Source organism: Schistocerca americana, chromosome 1 (genome assembly GCF_021461395.2).
Source record: "Schistocerca americana isolate TAMUIC-IGC-003095 chromosome 1, iqSchAmer2.1, whole genome shotgun sequence".
NCBI classification, from domain to species: Eukaryota; Metazoa; Arthropoda; class Insecta; order Orthoptera; family Acrididae; genus Schistocerca; species Schistocerca americana.
The window spans coordinates 661139377-661163729 of NC_060119.1; the positions used below are offsets into that span (position 1 = coordinate 661139377).

At 38.5% G+C, this 24353-nt stretch overlaps 1 protein-coding gene across 1 annotated transcript in view; it reads right to left on the reverse strand.

Moving 5' to 3' along the window:
• Positions 1-24353, reverse strand: part of LOC124587131 (collagen alpha chain CG42342) — a 610604-nt gene that overhangs the window by 349943 nt on the left and 236308 nt on the right. Inside the window, exon 13 of the mRNA XM_047131431.1 lies at positions 15170-15214. Coding sequence (XP_046987387.1) covers positions 15170-15214 — 45 coding nt within the window. The remainder of the gene's footprint in view (positions 1-15169; positions 15215-24353) is intronic.

The window sequence follows — 24353 nt, forward strand, 5'->3', positions numbered from 1 at the left end:
GATTTTAGTTCATTTTCATCTGCCATTATTGGCCCTACTTCCTCAAGTTTCACCTTTTTCCCTCATACTTTATCTATTTCATCCTTTTTGTGATGTTTCCCCATGTGCTTTCACTCATTTTTTTCTATTGTCCACAATGCATCCTTGCTCCTTCCAATTGCGTCAATACTGAAAAATTTCCCTCTCCCTAGCCTCTCTCAAAAAGAAAATGGCCTGACCATCAAATCAACCTACTCCACATGCAATCCTTCCTTCCACAAGACCTCTATCTGGTCAAATTCCATCAGCCCATAGAACTCACCAACCTAATCCTTCCATACAAGTCAGGTGCAAACCTCCCTGCAATACCTCCTCTCCACCCTCAAAATTCTCCTTCTCCCCAATCCCAAATTCCTGCATCCCATCTCCCAGACTGAAAACTCCTGCACTCCAGGAACTAGGGCAGCTTGCACAATACCACCTCAAAAAGCTCTCCAACCTGTTCACCTTCAACTTTTGCCTTAAGCTACCACTGTCCACTATCTCTACAAGAGCCTTCAAACTTCCCTCACAACCCCTCATAGCCAAAAGGCTCCACCTCACAGAACTAATAAATTTACCACACCCTCAGAACCCAGGCCCAAATAGACCATGACCCTGTCCTAAAAAAGCTTCAGTCACACAGAAGAAGCAGTCCTTTCCAAAGGCTTTAACTTCTGCTTATTTCCAGAATTCAATCATGCTGGACTTGTAAAAGACCTGCTCTTCTCCTCCCATTCCCACAGTGAAAACACTTTTTCACCACCAACACTACTAATCAGACTCAATCCAAAACCAATACTGAACCTTGTCCCACTCAATTCATGATCCTTCCCCACTACCCCCGAATCACCCCATTCTCCTTCTTTTAGTGTTCAGCTCTGAGGTTGGTTTGCAGCAGAGCGCCATTCCTCTCTTCTTTCTGCCTTCCTCATCATTTCCATGTACGTGTTACATCCAACATCATTCATGATCTGTTGCACGATATCCTTGGTCGACCCCTCTGATTCCTTCCCACAGTAGCTCCTTCTGCTATTGTTCCAATGATGTCGTTGTGTCTTAGGATGTACCCTACAAGTTTATCTCTTCTTGTTTGGATGTGCCTCCACAGAGACCTGGTTTCCTGTACTCTTCTAAGCACCTCTTCATTTGTTACTTTGTCTCTCCAGCTGATCTTCATCATCCCTCTATAGCACCACATCTCCAGGGCTCTCTACCATCTTCTCTCTTCTATTCCTATTGTCCAAGTTTCATATCCGTATTTAGGTCCACACTCCAAACGAAAGCTTTCATAATATGTTTCCTTATTTTTAGACTGATGTTCTTGCTGGTGAATAAGTTACTCTTCAGATTAAATGCAATTTTGGTCTGTTGCATTCTGCTCACAATTTCTTTCCAGCTTCTACCATCCGTTGTGATTTTGGTTCCCAGGTAGGTAAATGCCTCTATCCCTTCCAGCTCCTCTCTTCCAATTCTCATTCTCAGAGGTTCATATTCTGCTTCTTACTGCATACCATCACTTAATTCTTTTTCTTGTTTATTCTCATTCCACATTGATTGCATAGAATACTTTCCATTGTTCTGAGGACTTTCTCTAGATCTTCTTTTGTCTCAATGACTATAGTAATATCATCTGCATAACGTAGCATGTCTATCTACTGCCAATTAATTTTGATTCCCACCTCAGTAGTTTCTCGAACCATCCTTGTCTTATCCCTTTCTAATTTTTGCTTCTGGTTCCTGGTGACAGTTCCTAATCACTGCTACCCCATTCTTATAGAAACTAAGTATCACATGGACATCTTTGTACTTCTTTCCATTTCTCCTCAGCACTCTGAACACCTCTTGCCAAGCAATATTATCAAATGCCTTTTCCAGGTCTACAAAGGCAAAGTAACTTGGTTTATTTTTCTGTAATTGCTTTCGATAAGAAGCCTCAGTGCCAGAATCGCTTCTCTTGTTTTCAGTCCCCTTCTGAAACCAAACTGATCTTCACTCAGCATATCCTCCACTTTATCTTCAATTCTCTTCAGAATTATTTTTACAAGAATTTTTGATGCATGTGATATTAGGCTTAAAGTTTGGTACTGTTCATATTTTGTAGCTGCTGCCTTTTTTTTATTAGTTCTGCAGGGATGTCATCAATACCCATTGCTTTGTTGTCCTGTAGTTCTTTTAGAACTTTGTCAAATTCTTCTTGCAGAATGTCGTTTCTCTTGTCATCTTCATCTACTTGGTCTTCTCTTCCTATTACTTCCTCCAAAAAAGGTGTTCCGGTGTACAGCTCCTCAATGTATTCTTCCCATCTCCTCACCATCTCTTCACCAAACAGCATTCCCCCCTATTTATTTCCTATTGTACCTGAAAGTGTTGTTTTATGTTTGTTAAAAAATTTATTTGCTGTTCTGTAGGCTAAATCAGTTCTTCTGTTTTGCATATTTTCTTCCACTTCCTTGCACATTTCCTCAAGAAAATTTTCTTTTGCTTTCCTAGCTTCTCTATTGACTAAATTCCTTAGCCTTCTCTGTATTCAGCTCTTCATTGTTAATCAGTTGTGATTTTGTATGATCCCCTGTTTTCTATAAGCTCAATAAAATCTGCTGTAACTCATTTCCTCTTGTTTTTGGGTTTAGTTCCTCCAAATATCTTTTCTGCTGCTTTGTGTACACCAGATTTAATTTCATCCCAGTCTTCATGTACCCAACCATGTTGAAAATGTTTAGCTAGGTTGTCTTTTTTGTGAGTATAACACTTTGCCAGTCTCTTGGTTTTCAGTTTTTCTAATTCCCATTTAAGTTTTTCAGTCTTCTTCTTCAGACACCTGAATCTGAGAGAACTCTTCATCAGGACCAGATTATGGTCACTGCCTATGTCCACAAATGATAGCTCCTGCAATCTTTTACCTGGTTCCTAAAACGTGCTTTCACTAGAATGTAATAAATCTGCTGACTCCTCAGGTCTCCAGGGGCCTTCCATGTGTATCTTCTTCATTTGTGATGTTGGAAAATTGTGTTGGCAACAACTAAATGGTGCCTCGAGCTGAACTCTATTAGTTGACCTCCTCTTTCATTTCTTCATCCAAATCCAAATTTTCCAACAATTCCTTCCTCCGGTTCTTCACCTACACTCCCATTCCAGTCCCCCATCTCCCTTAACATTTCTCATTGCATTACTGATTTCTTCATATATTTCATCAATGACTGCATCTTTTTCTTTGGATGTTCGCATGTATACTTGTATTATCACAGTGTCCTTTAGTTTCAATTTTGACTAGTATTATTTGAGAGCTATATTGCACACATCCCTTGACACATGAGCCATAGTTTTTGCTCAAAATTATTCCGACCCCTTCCATTCCTGGTCCATCTTGGCTATTTCCGGTGTGAATGACTCTGTATTTCTCAGACCAGAAATCACCTGGTTGGGGCCATCTCATCTCCGATACGCCTAGGATATCAATTTCCAGTCATTCCATTTCAAGTTTTAAATTTTCTAGTTTACTACACTGAAGCAGTGTTCTCACATTCCAAGTTCCTTTGTTAAAATTGGGATTATTTTCCTTCACCTTGTCTGTATCTTTTGCAGTCTGCACCCAGAGCTCTGAATGGCAAACTATTTTATCTCCTGAAAATTTTACAGAAGATACTGGCATGTTTTACTGCTGGTGCTTGGGATATCCATCGATCTTTAATATGGTGGTTTCCTTTTGTCTTCCACATCCTATGCCATCGACCATCAGCTGGTCATTCTGACTTTGGAAATGATTTCATTTCCAGGGCAAGAGGGTGCCCTGCTCAGCAAATGCTGGGGTGATGAGTTATCCCGGTCATCCCTTGGATCCTGTCTACATTAGCCCAAATGAAATGATGTTGCCTACTCTCTACTGTGTAGAGGTGTAAATCAGGAGTTTTTCTTCATCGAGTCTAGGACCTTAACGGCATTTCCTAGTCCCCTCCATTAACTTTCCATAATTTTCTAGCCTTGAAGCTTGCTTTGTCATCATCTCTCAAGATGGAAATCAACCTTACATCTGCAGAAATAACCACAATGCAACTCCTAAAAATGGATCCTGGCCTTATGGTACCATCTGCTGACAAAGTCTCCATCACTGTGTTTATGAATCACAGGGATTACCTGGCAGAACTCTTCCAGCTGTCAGATTTCTCTGGTTCAACCTTTTTCTGATATTACCCATGTACTTTCAGACATTTTTTTCTATCCTCTACTATGAGTCTTTGCTCCTTCCATCTAGAAACCCTGCCACAGTGACCTCATTCCAGAAATCCAGCAGGTCTTCCAGACCCTTCTCAAATCCTTAGGACCATCCCAAAATGTCTCAACTGAGTCTACCTCTCTCCTCACCCTTACCATTCCCTGCACTCATACCTTCTACATGCTTCCTCAAGTCCATAAATCCAACCACCCAGGATGCCCCAATGTGGCTCGTTACTGTGCCACCACTCAGAGCATATCTACTCTGATGGACCAATACCTTTAGCCTATTAGCCATGATCTCCCCTACTATATAAAGGACACCAACCATTTGCACCACCAACTCTCCACAGTTCCTGTTCCTTTACCATCTGACTCCCTGCTCATCATTAATTATGCCACCTCCCTCTACACTAACATTTTCAATAATGACATCTTACTATTTTGAAAATATTCCCTAAAAACAAATCCATGGAACAGCAATGAGCCCTCACATGGCACCATCCTATGCCAATCTATCTGTGGCCTATCTAAAGCAATCCTTCCCAACCACACAGAATACCAGACCCAGACCACTCACCCAGCTCAGATTCACTAATGGCATCTTCATGATGTGGATCAGGGTGAGGACACCGTATCCACATTCCCCAAGGACTTCAACACCTTCTCCCCAGTTTGCTTCACCGAGTCCTCCTCAAACCAATAATCCACCTTCCTCTATAATGACTTCCATATCAAGGATGGCTTCATCAGCACCTCCAGAACACCAAACCCTTCCAATCATCAATGATAACTCTACTTTGCAGCTGCCACCTATTCCATATCAAAATGTCCCTTCCTTACACCGTACAGCCACAAATGAGCACTCCTCCTGAGACCCCCGTACAACCAATGGCTGGACTAAATGAATCACATACCCTGCCAGAGTTCTGACTACTTCTCATCATGCCCTGAAATGAGGAAAATCCTACCCACTATCCATCCTGCCCCCGCCATAGTGGTATTCTGCTGCCCACTGAACCTATGCAATATCCTTGTCCATCCCTGCTCCCAACCTTTGCTTCATGGCACACATCTCTGTAATAGACCTAAACACACAATCTGTCCCATAAATCCTTTCACCATACTTACTCCAGTCCTGTCACAGGCATCTCCTATCTCATCAAATGCAGGGCTACTTGTAAATGCAGCCACCTGATGTACAACAAACCTCCAACCACTGTGCTGATTTCTAAATCAACATGACAACTAACAAGTTGTGTGTCCACACGAATGGCCACTGTCAAACTATGGCTAAGACACTGTTGGATCATTCAGCTGCTGAACATACTGCCCAACAGAATGTGCTTCACTTCATGACTGCTTCACAGCCTACATTAACTGGATCATTCCTACTAACGCCAGCTTTTTTGCAGGTAGGAATCCTCCCTACAACAAATCTGTAAACCCCCTGAACTCAACTTTTGCTAGTCCTTGTTTTCCACCAACCTATCCCCTTCCCTGATCCCAATCCTGCATTACATATGCCTTCTGTTTCACTATTGCACCCACTAATCTTTTCACCTTCTCTATGTCTCTCGTCTCCCCTTGCCCTTTTCTATTCCACTTACTCTGCATCTAGGAACCCTATCCTGTCCCCCACTATGTCTCTGCACATTCTCACCGGTAGCACAACACCTTTCTCCACCCCTACCCTGCTATACCTCCCACTCCCTGCCCATGCCCCCTCCTTCTCCACACCACCCACCTCAGATTATTCATGATGTCAGATGCAGCTCCAATCCACATCAGATGCACAGTGGCCAGAGATAGTGGCGATGTGTGAGTTATGCTTCTGTGGATATGTGTGTGTGTGTGTGTGTGTGTGTGTGTGTGTGTGTGTGTGTTTTCTATTTCTGACAAAGGTCTTTTGGCAGAAATCTTAGTCTTTTCAATGTGACTATCTGTGACTCGGTGTCTGTTTCTTGTGATGACTATCAATCTATCCTTTCCATAACACTGTTGTTGCTCAATCCATGACTTGTCACTGTTTACTTTCTTAGTTTTTGGTATAAAAGATCAATGTGATATTCCCAAGAGAGGTGCTTGCCTAGCATTTATGCCAAGGAAAGCAAATGTACCATTTATTCATCTACCATCATCAGACACAACACCCCATTGTACCCCTCTTGTTAGAGGTTTAGTTGAAAGTATTTTAGATTTGTTTTTACTAAGATGTAGGGTTGGAAGATTACTTCCAAAATAATTCCTCAAGATATTTAAAGCAACAGAACTAGTCAGTGTCTTACTGGTTCAATCTTTGAATGGAAATTTGTCTCCTTCAAAAATTACTTTTTCCAAAAACATCATGACGTGTAACCACTGATACAATAACAAGTCATGAAACACTTTAATAATACAGCTTCAAACATGCTAGTCAATAATTCTGAAGAAATGTGCAAGTGAGTAAAATATGCAAGTGAGCAACGATGGTTCTAAAGGACAAAGTTTTTCCAAATTTTTTTTCTATTGAAAAGTTTTCATTGCACACAAGAATTGATAAAGAAAACATGTGGTATACACTTTTAGAGGTTTTTGTAGAGAGCTCACAGAATTCAACTGACTGTCTGGATGGAGCATGAATGACTATGCAACAAGCGCATTTATTTCCTTTCGGCACAGTGATAACATCTATTTATAGGTTTTGAAAACTTTATGTAATTCAGCCTATCTGTTACAAATTGGAGGTACTTCCCATTTTCAGAGTTAAAATCCCCTAAGTATTTATGTTACAAAATTATCCTCAGTATAAGTATCCCTCAGAGCACTCATTCGTCTCAGCATCAGCACACATTATCACAACTGAGCTTAATGATTTTTCAACAACAGTGCAATAACCAATTGCTTCTAATTTAAATACTGAAAAGAATATAATCTTGTGATCTCGCAAGTTTCCTTGGTGTTATTGATTAATGGTGTGGTTTCAGATGTATGGCCAAATTGTTGTTTCCATTTTATGCACAACATTTTTAGGATCAACTCACATTTTCTTCAGGTACTGTGAGCTGTCATGACTTCTTAACTTCAACTGAACTGTGAAGCATTGTTGGTGTTGCTCCACTATTTATAGCTAAGTTTGACTTCCATCACCCATTACACTATGCTCAAATGTGTTTCAGAAGTGTGCAAGTCTCTGACTACACAGTTTTTCAGCTTTTCCAGCTCAGGAGGATGAGATGGCTGGTAAGATATCAACAAACTGAGTGTCATGCCGCAATACTTGTTCAAAATCAAAACTCCATCACCATTAATAAAGTTTCTTCAGGCATCTTCAATTCTTTAGTCTCCTTAATTAAACTGTTGCAGAAACTTGATGCTTGTATCACAATATTGATTTTGTTATACATCATTTCATGGTTATATTTAAGGCAGTGCTTGGTGATCACAGATTTATTTGGTAGTTTTAGTTAGGGGTGTTGCTGATGATCCTTGCACTCATTGATCCTATAAGTAAAGTTGAGGGAAAAATGATATGTTTTTTAAGTGAGTCATATTTACTATGTCACATTATAAAAAGTCCCCAAAAATGAACAGCTGTGTCACTATTATGATATGGGATTCCTAAAATACACAAGGGAGGCAGTTTACTAAGACCCATAGTTACTGATATTGGTGTACCTAAACGCCATCTGTTGAAATAACTGAAACAGACTCTCAGAGAATGTGTGGGGAGGTGTGAAGACTACATTCATAACCCACTTGAGCTGTGCACTGTCCAGTCAACTCTGGTCCCAAGATGCACATATGGCCTCCATCTTTATGAGACTCTCAACTTCTGAATCTTCAAAAATAATTGCAAAAAAGCTTGACAGTTACTTCACAGAACCTTTTACATGTGTTCTCACATCATCTTATGATGTAGTGATGGTTAACCCATTAGCAACTTTCAAGGTGAATGTATACTGTACGTGGAATTCTTTGAAGATATTGCACTATAATCAGCCATGGTCAAACCAGTGTGTTCCTACTGATACATGGACAACACCTTTGTAGTGTAGACACATGGAGTTAAAAAGCTTTAAGTGTTTGTGGAATGTTTAATCTCTATCCATCATAATACAAAATTTACAATGGAAGGAGGGGCCATTACCTTTCCTTGAAGTAATACTTCAAAGAAGAACAGATGGATCCCTGGGTCAGAATGTGTATAGAAAATTGGAGCACACAAATATCTACTTCTACACTTTGCGCCATCACAATCCACAAAAAAATGATGTCATGGTAAAAACAGTGTTCCATAGAGCTCAAATGCCATCATATCATCAGAGCCTCACCAAATAATTACAATGTCTATGAATTTTGTTCCAGAGGAATGTGTGTTCAGATCAAGCCCTTAGATAGAAATTGAGACTAAGAAAGATAAACCACAAACACTTTTCTGCTTTATGCTGGCACAATCTCCAGAAAGATTGGTAGACTATTATTGAAACATGGCATTCAGTGTAATTTACCCGCATCAACAAAGATAAAAAAAGTCTTATTTGTTACATTAAAGATGATCTAAGTCTCCAAAAGCAATGTGTATACCACATTCCCTGTGAATGTGGCATGTCTAACTTGCGGAAGAATATTAGAATAACTGAGGACAGGTGCAAGGAACCAATGACATAACTGGCTAAAAAAACAAAGCAAATCATCTCCCTCTGAGCATAGTTTTCAACACAATCATGATATGAAATGTGATGAGATCAGCAGTATGGTGCAAATACCAAGTTTCTGGGACATATTTATTAATGAGTCTATGAAATAAAGATGGTGATGAACCTAATAAATCATGAACATGGGGTTAAATTTAAACAACTTTTGAAGTCCAGCACTAAGATTATTGAATCTCACTGGCCTTCTCATCCACTAGACCTGTAAAGCACTAAGAGAATATGCAGTTCATGGAATAGGAATCTGAGATCTGGAAAACAAATGAGCATCAAAAGGCATGGAGTCCCGGCACAAATAAGCATAGGACTTACAGTAGCCATAGGAGACAATTGGATCAGTTGTTCAAATATTTTGCATAAAATGGAGTCATGAGCACAGTTCACACCCAGGGCACACCACTGCTTAGCATTCTTGGCAATACAAGAACATCTTTCAATCAAAATTTCTTTAACACCAACTTTAAACTTCACTTATCTTTTACAGTAACAAAAAGATATCCACCTCAGCCCCTTTATTCCCATTGGCTCTTCACGTTTCCTGCCATTAGTTAAAGGAACAAATTCCTTAGCAACATATTCTGAGCTTCCTAAGGCCAGATACCACTCCAGCTTGTCATCCACCATAAATTTTCGCATCATGAATAAGATTTTTTTTTTCTTTTTTCTTTTTGCAGTTTCTCATAATTGCTTACTGCAAAAGTGTGGATGATTTCATCAAAAGGATCCAGCTTATTTGCTTCCCCATCCTGCCCAATCCCAAATTTTCCTTCATCTCTAATGACTTCACTGTCAGCGAGATCCTAAACCCAATTGTCCTTCCTTCTACCTTACTTTGTCATGCACATATCCTTCCTTCTAACTTGCTTAGTGACCTACATAACTTCCGGTAATTTCCAAGACAGAAAAACTATCTTCTGTTTCATTTGTTTCCAGCAAATTCACTGTTACACTTGCAGTATTGTTACACTCTGTTTTTGTTTTCTGTTGCTCTCTAATACAATCTGGTTTTCTGTTGTTGTTGTGGTCTTCAGTCCAGAGACTGGTTTGATGCAGTTCTCCAAGTTACTCTATTCTGTGCAAGCTTCTTCATCTCCCAGTACCTACTGCAACCTACATACTTCTGAATCTGTTTAGTGTATTCATCTCTTGGTCTCCCTCCATGATTTTTTACCCTCCACGCTGCCCTCCAATACTAAACTGGTGATCCCTTGATGCCTCAGAGTATGTCCTACCAACCAATCCCTTCTTCTAGTCAAGTTGTGCCACAAACTCCTCTTCTCCCCAAGTCTATTCAATACCTCCTCATTAGTTATGTGATCTACCCATTCAATCTTCAGCATTCTTCTGTAGCACCACATTTCGAAAGCATCTATTCTCTTTTTGCCTAAACTATTTATCGTCCACGTTTCACTTCCATACATGGCTACACTCCATGAAAATACTTTCAGAAAAGACTTCCTGACACTTAAATCTATACTCGATGTTAACAAATTTCTCTTCTTCAGAAACGCTTTCCTTGCCATTTCCAGTCTACATTTTATATCCTCTCTACTTCGACCATCATCAGTTATTTTGCTCCCCAAATAGCAAAACTCATTTACTACTTTAAGCATCTCATTTCCTAATCTAATACCCTCAGCATCACCCGATTTAATTTGACTACATTCCATTATCCCCATTTTGCTTTTGTTGATGTTCATCTTATATCCTCCTTTCAAGACACTGTCTATTCTGTTCAGCTGCTCTTCCAGGTCCTTTGCTGTCTCTGACAGAATTAAATATCATCGGTGAATCTCAAAGTTTTTATTTCTTCTCCATGGATTTTAATTCCAACTCCAAATTCTTCTTTTGTTTTCTTTACTGCTTGCTCAATATACAGATTGAATAACATCGGGGAGAGGCTAAAACCCTGTCTCACTCCCTTCCCAACAACTGCTTCCCTTTCATACCCCTCGACTCTTATAACTGCCATCTGGTTTCTGTACAAATTGTAAATAGCCTTTCGCTCCCCATTTTTTACCCCTGCCACCTTCAGAATTTGAAAGAGTATTCCAATCAACATAGTCAAAAGCTTTCTCTAAGTCTACAAATGCTAGAAATGTAGGTTTGCCTTTCCTTAATCTATTTTCTATGATAAGTTGTAGGGTCAGTATTGCCTCACGTGTTCCAACTGATCTTCCACTAGGTCGGCTTCTACGAATTTTTCCATTCTTCTGTAAAGAATTTGTTTTAGTATTTTGCAGCTGTGGCTTATTAAACTGATAGTTCAGTAGTTTTCACATCTGTCAACACCTGCTTTCTTTGGGATTGAAATTATTATATTCTTCTTGAAGTCTGAGGGTATTTCGCCTGTCTCATACATTTTGCTCACCAGATGGTAGAGTTTTGTCAGGGCTGGCTCTCCCAAGGCTATCAGTAGTTCTAATGGAATGTTGTCTACTCCTGGGGCCTTGCTTTGACTTAGATCTTTCAGTGTTCTGTCAAACTCTTCAAGCAGTATCATATCTCCCATTTCATCTTCACCTACATCCTCTTCCATTTCCATAATATTGTCCTCAAGAACATCGCCCTTGTATAGTCCCTCTATATACTCCTTCCACCTTTCTGCTTCCCCTTCTTTGCTTAGAACTGGGTTTCCATCTGAGCTCTTGATATTCATACAAGTGGTTCTCTTTTCTCCAGAGGTCTCTCTAATTTTCCTGTTGGCAGTATCTGTAGTAGGTACTGGGAGATGAAGAAGCTTGCACAGGATAGAGTAACATGGAGAGCTGCATCGAACCTGTCTCAGGACTGAAGACCACAGCAACAACAACATGCAGTATCTATCTAACCCCTACTGATATGTGCCTCTAAATCCTTACATTTGTCTTCTAGCCATCCCTCCTTAGCCATTTTGCACTTCCTGTCAATCTAATTTTTGAGACATTTGTATTCCTTTTTGCCTGCCTCATTTACAGCATTTTTATATTTTCTCCTTTTATCAATTAAATTCAATATCTCTTCTGTTACCCAAGGATTTCTATTAGCCCTCGTCTTTTTACCTACTTGATCCTCTGCTGCCTTCACTATTTCATCTCTCAAAGCTACCCATTCTTCTTCTACTGTATTTCTTCCCCCATTCTTATCAATTGTTCCCTAATGCTATCCCTGAAACTCTCTTCAATCTCTGGTTCTGTCAGTTTATCCAGATCCCATATCCTGAAATTCCCCCCTTTTGGTAGTTTCTTCAGTTTTAATCTACAGTTCATAACCAATAGATTGTGGTCAGAGTCCACGTCTGCCCCTGGAAATGTCTTACAATTTAAAACCTGGTTCCTAAATCTCTGTCTTTCCATTATATAATCTATCTGAAACCTTTCAGTATCTCCAGGCCTCTTCCATGTATACAACATTCTTTTATGATTCTTGAACTAAGTGTTAGCTATGATTAAGTTATGCTCTGTGCAAAATTCTACCAGGCAGCTTCCTCTTTCATTATTTTATACAACAGGATGCCATCATCATTTAACTGTGCAGTTGGTTTTCTGTATCACTGTCAAATATATTTAGATCAGGAAACATCAGCTATCATAAACAATTAAGAATTCAATAAAAATAGTCTAGACCACATAAAATATTTTATTTTAAAAAATGGTAACCAGTTTTAATCAGTGGCTGATCATCCTCAGGCCATCACAAATTCTGTAAAGGGAGTAACATGAAAGTTGTTAGAGGACACATGAAAATAAACACAACAGTAAAAATACCATATAACTACAATAGAAGCGAAGGAAGAGATACCCTTTCTGACTGCTGGAATTGGTGGCATGGAGCACTATAGGTGAGACATTGTAAGAAGATTGCTGACAGGTTGCAGCTTTTCTGCCAGCTTTCAGCTGCATGTGAAAACAGTAGCTGTCTGCAGAGCTGTAACAAAACTGAGACATTTACAAAATCATGTAATTTTATTGGTTGATATAGAACCACAATCAAATGCACATAGCCAACTGCAATTCTCAGGCATCAACGTCTGTCAACTCAATTGTAACTGCTCTAAGCTGTGAAAAGCATCTGCTGCATGACATGCAGTTGCTGTGGTATAAATAGCTAGAGCTCTGTCCACTGCCTCCAGTATTATATTAGCGATAGCCAGGGGCCATCAGATATGATTAATTTTATTCCTATTTGACAGCCACTGGCTATCATGGTGGGCAGACTTCTCACCACTTATGCAGTGGCAACTCCATGTCATGCAACAGCTGTTCTTCACACCAGCCTAGAGCTGTTATTGCTACATGCCACCAACCCCAGCAGTCAGAAAAGGTATCTGTCCTTTCACTTATGTCATTGTTATAGTCTCTTACTGTTGTGTTTATCTTTATTTACCCTCTAATAACTTTCATATTACTCCACTTAGCAATGGTCTGAAGATTATTAGCCACTGTTCGAAACTGGCCATAAATAAAATATTTCATGCCATCTATGTTGTTTTTATTATATTTTTAAATGTATTTAGGTCACAATTTGTTTTTTCTGTCAAACATACCTTTTAATGTATTTTTTCCTTTGTGCTTTCTCAACATTTGGTACAAAATAAGTGCTGTAAATGATGACACTTCATTTACTAACCTTTCCAAAATTAATTAGAAAAGCCATGTTTATGAAAAGCTATGTTTATTAAATGCTGACTGTTTCAATCATCACATGATCATCTTCAGACATTCAACCATATTGATGGAAATGGCTGTGCATGGAGCAGGAACTGCTGAACCAACTGCAGTTGAGTATCATCATTCAGCAGTTCCTGGTCTATGCACAGCCATTGCCCATCAATACGGTTGAAGATCTGAAGGTAATCATATGATGATCAAAACTGGTCACCTTTTAATAAACATGCCATGTGATCAAGACTGTTTTATAATTAATTTCAAATATTACATTGTGACTGCTGACTTTCTCCAACAATGTCTTCAAAAAATATTTAATAATGTCTCTCTGTTTCTAGAATGATTGTGTTTTATTTCCTCTTCTAACAGTCTGCCACTTATAAAACTAAGTTTTAATTGCTCACTTCATTTAGTCTTCTAAGCCTTAACAAAAACTTCATATTCTGAAACACTGTTAACAACAAATTGCAACCAATATCAGCTTCTTAATTGTTATAAGCTTCAAAAACTGATTTAGGAGATTATTAAAATTAGCATTAAACTTAATTTTTAACAATTCATTACCTGTTGAAAGTTGATTAGCATTTTCCACTGAAAAATTTAGTTCATAATTTCCACATGTCATCGGAAGTTCCTTGGCATACTCCCAGCCGAGCCTTTATCTGTGCATGTTGTCATCTTTCTTTGTAAGGATTTTCAATAAAGCTCAATCCTTATGCACATAAAAGAGAGTTTCAGTTCTAAATTTCCATTTGCTGGATTTGTGCCATCAAATAGATGTCCTCTGTATTTTTGTAGTTCCTATTTCACCATTGTTAGTTTTATGCCCCCTGTACTTGCCTTCTTATGTGTTACTAATGCCACACTATCAAACCTCAGTCAGTTCACTGGGACTGAATCCATAAATCAAATTTTTGAAACACTCTGACAGTAAGCCCCACACGTCAGCAGAAAGAAAACTGTCTGACCAATGATATTACAAAGAAAAGCAGTACATATTAAAGTAAGTTGATCATTATAACATGGCTATTGCATATTTAGCATCAAAACATAAATATATATTTATTGTGGAAACCATAAGTTTTCTCATGAAATACTATAAATATTCCAATTAGAATTACATTAATCTCTTTTTCACTATATTAACTGTACAGAGAAGGCATAATATCTTACAATGAAATTTTTCTCATTAGAAATTATATTATTTCATAAAGAAAAATCAGAACACACTACACCGAACAATATTATAAAGTTTCTGTGAGGAGGGTACATGTAAAACTAAATAAATTTCATAAATGAGCTGAACTCATTAATTAAGAATGTATTATGAAACACTTTCTATGACCAAAATAAATGCAATAAAAGCCTCATAACTCGGAATAAATTTCCAGTGAAATTATACATTGCATTAAAACCACTTTCAAAATTTAAGAGATTTTTGACAAGAATGTTATAAATCTAATCAAGATTATCAATATACTCTCAAGTGTGATGTAATAAACATCATAAAACTATTTTTAGTATAGTCACAGCCATGGTGTTAGACCATATTTGGACAGTTTTTCAAGTGAATTTATTGTACACAATTTATTTACTTACCGATTCTCCCTTGTCACCCTTTTCACCTTTCTGTCCAGGGTAGCCCTACAAATCAGAAAACTTCAGGTCAAAGTTTGCTTGCATTCACAGATGTCCATAGGTATAGTTTTACTAACTATCTGGTGTTTCTCCTATGTCTCATTTGTAGAATTAAAATAGCTTCAATATCTTGGAGCTCTCACATACAGTATCAATCTAATTAACTCATTACATCACCATGATAGCTTAAAAATAAAGATGAGCAATGGTTTGGTTTTTAAAGCAAATAACAAGTTAAAAGAGAGGAGACATTTAGTACTGCTTACATTTAAACATGTGTTTAATCAAAGAAATTAAATGGGCAGACAGATGATACAAACAAAGACTGGTTAAAAATGATTCATAAACATTTAAGACTTAGGAAACACATGTAAATGTTAAAAACAGAACTAACGTACCGTATTTACTCGAATCTAAGCCGCACTCAAATCTAAGCCGCACCTGAAAAATGAGACTCGAAATCAAGGAAAAAAATTTTCCCAAATCTAAGCCGCACCTGAAGTTTGAGACTCGAAATTCAAGCGGAGAGAAAAGTTTTAGGCCACACCTCCAAATCGAAACAAAGTTGGTCCATTGTAATATGAGACACAACTTAGGTCGAATAAATGACGATACAGCTACAGTAGTTTGGTTCGAGTCGTAAGCTTAGCAGTTAAGCTTTACCAGGTAGCCACTGCTATGCGTCAGGCGCTCCATCCGTATTTATACGGGTACCCTTCCTTTTTCACGTGCTTCGCCTGGTTTGAGTTGATTGTTTATTTTTCTTTGATCTGATAAGTGCTGTTCTCTTTGTTATAGGTGTTTACGTCCCTCTAAGCTGAAAATGCATTACTGTACTGTGTCAAGCATTGTTTGTTGCATTCTGATGATGAGTGTTTACGGCCTGCCGCCGATGCGGCATGGTTTGCTTTTGTGCGCGCTACCACCGCTTACAATTTAAAAAAAAAAGAGAGAGAGAGGAATCATCTCATTATCGAAACAATGACAAGAGACTGCTATTTGTTGTTACTTACACCGCTGCTTTCTTTGATAATGATCAACAAGAACCAAATAATAGGCTGCGTATGATAGAAGATGTTCAGAACAAGAGTTTAGCTAAAATTTTTCTCCGTTTTAAAATCTTTGCAGACACCTCTTTAGTACTTTATATTTTGCACAGAAATTAGTCATCTTAGTTTTAAAAATCTAGTCAATAGCCGTGCTTCATTTCTGACTGTATCACTATTATGCATAAGATTAATACGAATATAAACATGACATGATATGTATATTCTTCCGCGTTTGCTGTTGTCGCACTCTAGTTTCGTAGTTTATTAGGCAGACAGGATTTAAATGAGATAACAGCAAACACGAAAGAATACATGCATAAATGTTTATATTCGTATGGTGAAGAGAATACTGTGTGTGATTCACAATTCATAAATGTTCCTATTAGCAACCATCTCTTCTCACAGGTAGGAAAAAATTCAGAACGTAGAGTTGGCCATATTGACAAACATTCCAAACAGTCTTGCCAGTCAGATTTTCGTAGTACATTGAAATGTTGCTACATTCGAAGATGAACAATACGGAATTTGTATTTACTTCATTGGATAATGTACGAAAATGAAGTGGTCGAAACTCTGGGCGGAGAAAAAAACCTTGTCTTCCACCTTTTTTTTTTTTTTTTTTTTTTTTTTTTTTAACTGACGCAGAGGTTTTGGCGCCGGTATTTATCTTTGCACCTGCAAAGCATGCCTGTGTAGTGCTACATATATTCGACGGCAGAAGTTAGTTGTGGCGACACCTACCAACATTTTTCAGAACTTCCGCTTACTTTGCACTCGATTCTAAGCCGCAGGCGGTTTTTTGGATTACAAAAACTGCAAAAAAGTGCGGCTTAGATTCGAGTAAATATGGTACATCTGACCCCAAAACCTGTCATGTATCACTGACACAAATAAAACACACTTTGAACAATACAGCCATCACATGAAAATGCACACACAAGCACAGAGACCAACTAAAACTGTTCGTAAGTTGCCAATCCAGTCATCTGGAAGTTGGAATCTCAATGATGTTTTGATGATGCTATGCCATGATCCAACTCTGCAGTTTGGCACTGGATGGTAGGCAGTGGTCTTGATGTGGTGTGTACCTTGGGTCACTGAGAGGTGCGTCAACAGTTGACACTCAAACTGTTGTCCTCAGTTGGTGGTGACCAGTTTTGGGACTCCAAATCATGTGATCCATGATAATAAGAGAGTCCTGGCAACACTTTCTACAGAGATGTTCTTCAATGGAACTTCCTCTGGCCAATGTGTAAACGTGTCGGTCATTATGAAATGAGAGGTGACACCCTGAGAGCAAGGTAGATCAAATATACAGCTTCACAGAAAGTTCCACGAGCTCTGGTTGTACATTCTGAAAGCTTTGCTCATTGGCAGTGAACACCTGCTTTGCCCATAGGTTTACATCTTGTTTCAGTGAGGACCAAGAAGTCTTCTTGAATCAAGTCTTCTGTACCCTTTATGCCAGGTTAAGCCAGTTCTGAGTCACTGCTTCATGCTTTTGCAGTTTTTGAAATGAAATACTAATTGGCAAAATGATGTCTGTCACTCCGGAATGTGTACCAAAAAGAATGTTCTTTCCTTCATGAAGGTATCAAATATTTGTGGAGAGCTGAATGAGAAATTCCACATGGTGTAGTTGCCTGGGTGTTGCTTTTTATGGGCACTTTTTAAAGGCAAATGCTAATTGTTTGTGTTCTGTGAATGTTATTAATTCTCTGCCTTCCATAATATAACAAAAGTATTTGACTGCAAAAGAGCCTGCCACTAACTCATGATTATAGGTACTACATTATGTGTCAGTGAGAGACCAGGAGAAAACCACAAAAGTTCAGGTGTTGCAACTGGAGTAAAGAAGCACCCATAAGACAGTCTGACACATCAAAATTAAGGAAAAATCTGTTCAGAGATAAGTGAGCTAACTTGTATTAGCTAATTCTTCTTTTAACTTCTTGATCGATTTGTCTGCTTCATCAGTCCATTTAATAGGCTGATTATCCTTCCTTCTGGTGTTCCTGCACCTTTTAAACAGAGCTTATGGATTTCTGTAGTATGCGCTAACATATGTCTGCAGAAACTCATCTGTCCTAAAAAAAAAAGCGTAGTTCTACCACTGCTTTAGGATGAGGGAAGTCCTTAATTATTTTTGCTTTTCCTTCTAATGGTGAAATCGCTTAATGTGACACATGATTACTCTAGAATGATACCTCTTTCTTTCCAAAAATCCATTTTCAAACATTAATTTTAAGGTTATTCAGTTATCCAAGAAGTTGTTGCAGATGCAATATATGTTCTCCATCTCATGCTGAACCAATGAGAATATCATCTAAATAGGAATACATAAAAGGTAAATCATTCAAAATGCTACAAGTATATCAATGGAATGTTTGCTCTACATTGCGTAGATCAGCTGGCATCTTCAAAAATTTGAAGTCCAAATGGTGTGATAACGGTTGTTTCAAGTACATCTGGCACAAAAGGAATATGGTAGTAAGACCAGATTCTGAGATATCTTTCTCTTAGAGTGTCGGCAGATGAAATCTTGTAAATGTAGTATTTGATCATGGCCTGGCAATGTGAGAGCATTTAAAGCTTTATAATCTCCACAGGGACACCAAGTTCCGTCTTTCTTTGGAACAAGATGGAGAGGACTATCCCGGTAGCTTTGAGAACAACAAATATCAAGACATCATCTCCTGAAATTCAAGTATTGCTTGTGCTAATTTTTCTGTCGACAGGCATATGGCTTGTGCATGAACTGGATGTCCTGTTGTGATAGTGCATTGCACGTTAACTTCAGTAACACCATAATTATGTTTCTTTGTGAGAACAGTAAGACATCTCTTCAGAAAGTCTTGATACTTGTGCTTTGAGTCAATATAAAACACTAAACTGTCAGTAATTATGTCAGCACAGTCTACATCAGTGGCTTAAGTTTCTCAATTGAGTAACTTTTTTCACTTAACAATGAGCAACAGACCATAATGACCAACAATGAGCAACAGACCATAATGACCAACAATGAGCAACAGACCAAGAAATCAGCACCAATAATTGGATGGCAAACATCTGTAAGAACAAACGGCAATGGAAATCTTCTTTGTTGGATTCTTTCATATTGCATAGTCAGTCACTACATATATATATTATGGACCTGTTTGAAGTATAGATTTGCTATTTCTAGACATTCTTGTGATCTGATACTGTTGCTGGCAATACAGAAAAATCTATTCCAGAATCAACCAAAAAGCAAAGATATACGTTATGATCTGTTTTGAAAAGTAGCGAAATTAGTCTCCTCACTTTTTGTCACATCGAGTAATTAGTGTGCTAGTTTTCTGTCTGAGCTTCAGCAGATTGTTAAGAAATAAATGAACATGATGGTGTGCATTTCTTTGCATTCTGTCTGAATTTATAATAATACCAACACATGGGATGTTTCTGTGCATGCCAGAGTGATTTCATCTGCTTCTTGATCATGTCCCAGTTCATAGTTTTTGAATCTGGGTTGTTAGTTCTAAATGCTATCTTTTCAGATTGGTCTGTCATGTTGAGTTAGATATGAAACAGTTTCAGCACTATATATGAAATGATTGTCACCATACTCTCTACGATTTTATCAGCAATAGAAGTCACTGCATTGAGGCTTACATCCAGAATGCGCATTGGTTGGTAGTTGCTGAAGAAATATCATTCTTAAAAAGCCATCATTTACTTGCATTCTGGCAATTGCACAAATCTCTCGAGCAAAGTAGATGGCTCTTTGCCTCCTAGTACTACTTCTGTTAGTAATTTTTTAATTTTTTTGCCTTCCAATTCTGTGGAAAGAAATGTCTTTAAATCTGTATATGAGAAAGCTGACAATGGTTTAGAATGAAATTAGATCAGCAACTTCGGTGCCAAGTGATCCCAAAACTGAATGATACTTCATCACCTTGTTGCTAATATTTGTCATACTAAAACCATATCTTTATATTTTTTCAACAGAAAGATGGTATTTTCATTGCCTCACACAATATTTCCATACCAGCATAATTCGATGGCAAGTTTTCCATTGCTGCAATAAAATTGGAGTAATGTTTGGAGTGAATCTTATGTAGCCACAATCGTTATATGCCCACTGGTTGTAGGTGCTAGTAAAATAAATACTTATTTAACAGCATGCAAAGTAAACTACTATGAATGCATACATACATATATATTTAATATCAGTTGCAATGGAAATGCTAAGTAATTAAAAACCAAAGATCAATTACTCCAATATCTACCTATAATTTTTACAGAGTTTACATTTCTCTGCACTCATTATGCAGTCATTCATTCATTATGATCTGTGGATCTGTTGACCAGAAATAAAAGACACATATATGAGGGGCAGTCAAAAAGTTTCAAGAAATTCAATGTAACTGTTTTGCTGCCCTTTTATTAGGCTAATTAATTACTTTGACTTATCTAATTATTCTTGACTACTCTGCAATAATTTGTAAGCAGTGTCATAGTTCAAGCAAAGGCTGAACATCAAATTCAAGTGCAGATTGAGGAAATCTGGTGCAGAGACTTTGTTTGCCTTACATGCAGTTTATGGGGATGCTGCTTTAAAGAAAACAGCCATTTACAAGAGGTTTTTGAGAGATTTTTGGTGGACAGGGATCGCTGAAAGATGAGCACCACAGTGTAAGACAATCAACGTTCAGAAATGAAGAATTGGTCGAGCAAGCGAAATGGTTAGTCAGATCATACTGATAACTGACCCTTGACAAGCTGGCACAAGAACTGCGTATCTCTCATGCATCCAGACACATGATTTTAAGATGAAACATGTCAGTGCAAAGTTGTTCCTGTGGGTACTGAATTCAGATCAAATGGAAACTTGTTTGTTGATTATGACCAAGGCACAGAGGGGTCAACATATCTTCACACAATCATTGCTGGTGATGAGACCTGAGTGTACACAGACAACCCAGATCAAAAAATGCAGTCATCAGGATGGCACAAAGCACATCATGTCAAATTCAAAACAAAAGTGATGCCCATTGTGTTTTTGACAATGAAGGTGAGGTGCATTGTGAATTTGTATCATCTACTGTTACTGGCCCTTTCTACATGCAGGTTTTGAAACCACTGAGGGAGGCAATCTGAAGAAAACATACTGCAAGGAGGATGGACGCTGCATCACAACAGTGCTCCCTCCCACACATCACTTATTGTGCGGATGTGGCTCACAGAAACAAATATTCCACTCATCTACCATCCTCCCTACTCAAGGGATTTAGCACTGACAGATATCAAAAAGATCCTCAAAGTTTCATTTTTCCACTAGCATTACGAATGAACTTCACAGGATACAAAAAAAGGAGTTTTTATTGTTGTTTCCAACAATGGCAGGATTGTTTCTTTTGTCTCTGAGGCCAGATTTCCTATTTTCTGGTTCAGTACCGTTTTCCACAAAGGCCAGCCCTCCATGTCCACTACGCTATCTTCTGAAATGTTTGCTATTTATTTTGAACTCAAAATTGTCATCTGTGTTATATACAGGTATCATAATCAATCAGTCACATTGGCATAGTTTGTATACAGTATGATACACTTTCACTGTCTGTCAGCGTGAATTGAACTCACTGAATATGTCTTTGTTTATGTAAGCTAACTCATGGTGTAGACAGTAACTTACCATTCACTTCAGTTTTGCCCAGCTGCCACCACCTGGTTCTGACACACAGATCTCACTGCCTGCTAAGTCAGCTTACAGACAGCCCCCCCCCCCCCACTTCCCCCTTCCACTCTTCCACCAGAATGCATTGCTTGACATTGGTGATGCCCAGTAGCTACCACCAATAGGCGATGACTTGATTGATGTCGACCCCTCCTAGATGCAGCTACCTAAATTCTAAATACCTCTTGCAACAGCATTCTGCACTCCCCTGCAAACTCTGTGTCACATGGTCATGGCCTGCAACATTGGCTGTCCCTGCTGCCCTCACCAGGATGTAATGTTTTATCGTTGACAGCACTCAGTTACCACATCTGCACACTGCATCTTATAATCATTGTTTACTAGTAAAAAATCTCTCTCTCTTCTAGTGAGCTTCATTTCCAGGTATCCATGTTCACACATCAGTGAATCAGCCACCATGTGCAGTGCCATTCCCCTCTTTAAATAGGTAACAACACCAGTGTGTGCTATAATTAAAGTTATGACCACTTTCAATCACATGTGGTAAATACTAAATCTTGAACTTACCAGTCTTTTTTTTCCAGGGGTGTGCAACAGTGAAATTTTGAATTAACTCAAAGAATTATTTTGATTAACTTTCTGCACATTGGGAAGTTGAGAGAGATGAAAATTCAGTTTTGTGCATCTCAAACATTGATAAAACTCCTTGGATTTCCTCAAATTGCACTAGTTGCCTAATATCTCTTCTGGCAACTCTCAATATATTGATTGGTGCTAAGCTTTAATACTCAAAGACCTTCAAAAATTCATCAATGAAATTTGGTCCTCAAATCAATCATCACATGATGGTGACAGACTAAAAAAATCGTACACATCTTTATCACATTCCAACATGTCAATATTTTTGATTGAGAAACACATAAAGTTTCACAGTTATTGATGTAAATTTTCACATCAGGAGGGCAAGAGCAGCCAGCTCATGGTCACTGGTGGCAGAGGTAGGGAATATGCTACTGACTGCAAGTTGTGGTGCCTTTCCTCTACATGAACCAGAATAGAAACAGAATATTGAGTATACAATTCATACATTTTTTGTTACAACAACAATATTTAACACTAATGCCATTCAGTATAGTTTACCATATCAGTATGATATTGACTCACCTAACAACAGAGGGGTAGGACATGGTGCAACTGCCAGGACCTTCTCGTCACACCACATCCACCACTCCCAGAACAAATGGCACTACCGTGCTATTGCTGCTGGTGCAGCAGATTCATGACCATGTGGCAAGGATGAGATGGCCACCTGTGTCCCACCACAGTGAACATCCAGTCTTCAAGCTCCACCCAGTTACTGTCCAAGCTCCTCTACAACACCCTAATACTGGGTCGCACCAAGTACTATGACATGATGATGACAATATAGACATCTTGCAGAATGGAAAAAAAGCATCTTGATGTCCATTGAAAGAGTGAAGCCAGCATAGATCTTACCATCACCAATGCTCGACAATCCTTCTTCGGTTGAGGAGGGCTGAGTTTCAAAGAGCCTACACACAAACTGTGAAGTCCACATCAAGACGCAAGAGCACCATGGAACAGCTGGTCATGGTTTGCACTCACATCAACACACCAACTGGCCTTTCATATAAGAGCCAGATTAAAAATCAAATTCAAGTATCCCTACACCCCAGTTGCTCTGCACTTTAGGAGGGGGGTATAGTGGATTTTGGAGAAAGACTTTTATCCTTGCTGCTTTAGAACTGTTACTTCTGAGTGTGTGGGCGTAAATGGTGATGCTCATGATTGCAGACAACGTGCAGTTGACATGAACAAGATGGCATGCAATAAATATTTGGCATGATCATATGCTCATGATGCTTCTGTAATTGCTGGAGCTTGTTATCTTGTTGTGTCCATTTTGTTGTCATCTCTCAGTGTCAGAAGTTCTAACACTGCAATCTCTTGTTGCAGCTATTGGATCTCATCACCAATGTATTGTAAAAAGCCCTTTTCACCTCCCATGTTCAACAACTGTAATGCAAAGACTGTTATTGTGCATTAAACTGTCTCGGATTTTGAGGTCATCAGTTATGTAAGACAGAAATGAAACCTACATATGTATCACAACATTGCTTTTTCTGGATCACAGTCAGAGGTAACAGTTCCATACCAGCTTACTCCAAAAGCTGCTACACTGGCAAGGAATGAACTGGCATTTCACTGGTCAGTTTTTCATTCCAACAGATCCCTTCATGATGAAGAATCTCAATGGCTGTGTTATGATTCAAGAAAATTTGTATGATCAAATAGTAAAGTAACACCAGATATATTGAAGACCATAATTTTTGAACATTTGCATCCCTTGCATTTCGTATATTTGTGTTAGAATGACTTCCTGTGTGTGTGTGTGTGTGTG